We start from the raw sequence: 4,727 nt of genomic DNA, 5'->3' as shown, positions 1-4,727 counted from the left end.
TGGTTGTTTTCACATTTGGAGGCTCGTCATATGTTTTCATGCTGGGCCACTCATCATATGTAAATTGTAAAGCTGTAGGCACTAAAGCCCCCCCTCAGCTGTTGTTTTCTCTTATCATTCCTCCCAAGCTGAGATGCAGACCCTCGGGGGGGCTTCTTGAGACAAAGCAGAAGGACAAAACTCTACTGGACATCATCTTGAAAAGTAATAACTAGCTCCAACTTCCAGGGTGGTTTTCTCTTCTCAGAGAACAAAGGAAATACACATTTGACTCCGTTGAAGAACACCTCAGTGGGACGTGTTACTAAATCCTCTCAGCCTTATTTCCTAATTCTCTCCTCTCAGTCGGCTGCTCTGGTCACCGGCAGACACACACACACACACACACACACACACACGACTAATTAGCCCGATCAACAGTATAAGGTTGCGTACAGGCCAAGTGTATCAGCCTAAACAAACAACTACCCTGAAAAAAAAAGGAAGTGGAGGAGGTCGGTGGTGAGAGTCCCCCGAGGACGACGGAGACCACACTGGTAGAAGACCAGTCACGCACATGGAAACTGTGAACACCACAGAGTCGACCATTTCAAAGCCCAGGCAGCGAGATAGGCCTTCAGCTGAACATGTGTGTGTGTGTGTGTGTGTGTGTGTGAAAGAGCATGGATTTAAAGCTTGTTTTTTTTTTTTTCTTCCGTTTCTCTCCAGGACCCTGGATATGCAACTTTTCTGTTGGAGCAGCTTCAAACACCTGGCAGCCATGACGCTGCTGGCATCAGCTGCTGCCAAGTGTGTTCGACGCCTGTGAACCAACTGAAGCAGGAGGCGCTGCAGACGCTACACGCTCCTGTCGTCACCTTCAGCTCGGACATGCCGGCCCTGGCCGCCACCTCCTTCATACCACAGCCCTCCTCCAGACCCGCCGTGTCCTCCTCAAGTGTCCATGCCAAACAGCTGACCAAAGGCCAGGCCGTCACCCGTGGCGTCCTGCCCCCGGGGGAGCGGCACAGGGCGCTGGGGTGGTCGCCAAGCCCCGCCGGTGGGTCAGTGGGTAAGGCCAGCGTCCAGGTGACGGTGGCAGGAGGGCAGCTGACAGGGTCTGTGAATGCCGTCACCATCCAGGCCCAGCAGTACCTGGAGGGCGTGTGGAGCATCTCCAGGGTCAACAACTTCCTCCCGCAGCCCAAACCGGTACGTTTTTTTTCTTTGTTTCTATTTGTAATATGATTTGACAACAGACCAAAGAATCGACCCTTGACTTCTGGGAGTTTATTTTTCTCTCCATCCATGTTTCACCGATTGATCAGTTTAGAGGGGAGGGGGGCTGAAGCCCGTCCCAAAGGTCATTGGGTGACGCGGTACATCCTGGTCAGTCCATGAGTCCACAGCAGATCCTCAGTATGGGATCAATAAAGTTCAATCTAATCTAATCTAATCGAATCTAATCGAATCTAATCTAATCTAATCTAATCTAATCTAATCTAATCTAATCTAATCTAATCTAATCTAATCTAATCTAATCTAATCTAATCTAATCTAATCTAATCTAATCTAATCTAATCTAATCTAATCTAATCTAATCTAATCTAATCTAATCTAATCTAATCTAATCTAATCTAATCTAATCTAATCTAATCTAATCTAATCTAATCTAATCTAATCTAATCTAATCTAATCTAATCTAATCTAATCTAATCTAATCTAATCTAATCTAATCTAATCTATCACAGGGCTACAAACACTCGTGATGTCATCATTCGATCTGCATGTTTTTGGAGTCTAAGAAAACCGTAATACACGGAAAAACGCACCCACGTAGATTTGTTTTTCTTTTTGCTCAGACATTTAAAAAAAACTCTCAGCATAGATCTAGAATGTCCAGAAATGTTGTTGTGAAAATGAAAACGACAAAAACAGACCAGTTCAAGTCCAAACATTATGTGGTGATGAGTCACAGACGGACCGTCTTGAGTCGGTGATTTGGTCTCAGGTCCGGTCTTGTCGGCTGACACACTACTTTCCAGACCAGTAGAAAGGACCAGGAGTCAGAGGACTGCAGGAGTGCTGACCCCTCATTCCTCAGTAGTCAAGGAGCCTGAGTGATTCGGGGTCAGAGGTCACTGCAACACTAATCTGCTGACCTCCTCCTCAAGGGCATTTGAAATGACCACCCCACAGCAGCTCATAACTCTCCTCTCATGTTGGATACGCGTTAGTGTGTGTGTGTGTTGTTTGATGTCTGAGAGATTTGGAGAGGTCCTGAGTTTGGCCCCTGGTGTCATGTGACCTGATGATTAGTCACGCTGTACCTGCTTTATGACTGTTGTGATGGCAGTGGAACAGTAGGACAAACGGAGTCACTGATTCACCCGTGGTGTTTCTACCTCCGGTGTTTGATGAGGAGAACATCTGGTCTCAGACACCGTCAGTGGACAGACCCAACAGCCCACTCCGTTCGAGTCCACGTACTCTAATAGGTCTGGTCCCATTCATTAGCCATACATTTTGTAACTGCTGTTCTAATGGCAGCCCGCCGTTGCCCCCGGTGGAGTTAATCCTTCATTTCTTTCTACGTGGAAATTGAAGGCAGATTTCTGCTCCTCCCTTTAATGTCAACAATTGCCCGTAGAGATGGTTTATGGGAGGCCATCAAAAGCTTTTAACTGTGTGTACGCAATCTAGGGCAAATCAAACAGGCTGGCACAGACGGGAGCGGCCGACTCCTGTTCTCCGTCTAGGTCTCTAAAAGCAATTAGCGACCCCCGGAGCTGATATGAGCTCCTCGATGCCACGCCGCTGACATGGGAGACCTCATCAGAGCAGAGAGAGAAACGCTCCATCAGGACGGGAATCTACAAACACACACAGGAGAGATGGGGATTTCTTCTTCTCTTCCAGATCTTCTGCTGTGACAGAATTCCACTTCAGTTCTCACAGACTGGGGAATTTCTCTCTGCCAAAAGGCACTGGTTTTTATACACGACTCCCCCATGGTTTTATTTCAAGGGAGAGAATACGGCGTTGGATAAATAAGCTCTGGACTCTCTGTGTAAACTACAAATCCTTCAGTGTGTCAGAGCCGACAGCCTGAGGCGCTCCCACACACCACCATTATGTAGGGCACCTTGAGTCTCCCATTTGGGAAAAGGCTCTGGTTAACATCTGGAATGTTGTTTGTGTCCATGGGTTTGAACGAATATAAACCCGACTCGCTCTTTGTAACCGGCGGCCGTGTCATTTGATCCATTATTTTTTTTTTATGTGTCAATCATTAATGAGGACGTTTAAGCAGCTAAGGAATCAAAGAAAACCCTGTTCCAGTTTAAGGCGACGATTCAAAGCTGCGGAGCTGATAAGAGCCAATTTGCAGCTCTGTTTCTGTGCCATAAAATTCACTACCACATCTGCATTAATCTGCGGTGACCGAGTGCTCTTGAGCCACGAGGGTTTGGTTTATTGGCCTGCAGGAGGCAGGATGCCGTGCCCTATTTTCTGCCTTCAGTGGGAAAAACCAGCGGATGATTTTTTTTTGAACGCCGCTGCTGCTCTGGTGCAGCTGGAAGTGCCTGGCCGAGTTCCACCGAATGTGTTGATGGCAGGAGGCAAAATAGATGCAGGAAGGATGATGCTCGTTCACGCAGAATTGGAAAGCAATTATCAAAAATAGCACATTTATATCTTGGTATTTTTCTGGGAAAATTGAGGATGTTTTTTTTTTTTTCTACAAAGTGCAGCCAGTTCAGGGCAGATGCGAGGGAAGCAATTTCGAATAAAATTTTCTGCCTGCCGAACTAATGCCAAATATTTGACACAGGCTGAACTTATGTGTCTATTCATTTTTTTTATATTTAACCTTTGTTAATGAGCTCGAGTCAGTTTTGTCTGCGGTCACTTATGGGAGACAACATTTCGATTTCCTGCTTAGGAAAATATTATTATTCATATTATTATAAATATTAACAGAGATTTAAAAAGAACCATTTAAAAACTATATATTTAAAAAAAATCCTTGTGAAGGGAATAAAAATTCAACCTAAGGCTCGGGGGCCAAGTCATTTTGTAAAGCATTTAAGAAAGTCCATGCAGCAGAGTTTCTTAAACTGATCAATTAAAAGTACAACTGCTCCATCTCCAAAAAATACGTTTTGGGGGTGTTACCTCTCTCCCCCCCCCCCCCCCCCCCCGGGCTTGTCCTCCTTGGACCCTGGAGGTTCTCTGGTCCTGTTGGAGGTCTGTCCTCATCTCACGTGGCTACAGAGTCCAGCCCGGCCTGACAGGCAGATTAACACTGGGCTCCCCCCCCCTCAGTAGTAATCATCTGTTGACCACTGGGATCAAAGGTCACAGGGGAATACTGGAGAGGGTGGGGTCAAAAGACAGAGAGAGAGAGAGGGAGAGAGGGGTCAACTGATAAAACAGAGGGGCGGGGGCCAATGTGGTCACTTCAGCCATGAAGCCATCAGATGACCGACTGTGCCAGGAGTCTGTCCTTTAAACCTGCACTTATAAAAAAAAAATATATTTCAGTCTTTTCAGTCTCCACTTCTTATTGTGACCGACCATGGCAGAGGGATCGGGGGGGCAGGGGTTAAAAGATACACGGTCGACTCATTACTGCCTCTCAGTGCAAGTGGCAGCACACGCAGGTCTCCACTGACAGCCTAATTACCTGACTCAGGGAAGAGATTGTACTTTCCCAGGCGGAATTAGGGCCAAGGCTGCAGGGA

General features: G+C 46.6%; 1 protein-coding gene across 1 annotated transcript in view; it reads left to right on the top strand.

The window, feature by feature from the left end:
* kif26ab (kinesin family member 26Ab) overlaps nucleotides 1-4,727 on the top strand; it is a 117,638-nt gene that overhangs the window by 70,933 nt on the left and 41,978 nt on the right. Inside the window, exon 3 of the mRNA XM_017036564.2 lies at nucleotides 709-1,191. Coding sequence (XP_016892053.1) covers nucleotides 709-1,191 — 483 coding nt within the window. The remainder of the gene's footprint in view (nucleotides 1-708; nucleotides 1,192-4,727) is intronic.

This window comes from Cynoglossus semilaevis, chromosome 1, assembly GCF_000523025.1.
Source record: "Cynoglossus semilaevis isolate Cse_v1.0 chromosome 1, Cse_v1.0, whole genome shotgun sequence".
NCBI classification, from domain to species: Eukaryota; Metazoa; Chordata; class Actinopteri; order Pleuronectiformes; family Cynoglossidae; genus Cynoglossus; species Cynoglossus semilaevis.
This window is presented reverse-complemented; position numbering and strand designations above follow the sequence as displayed.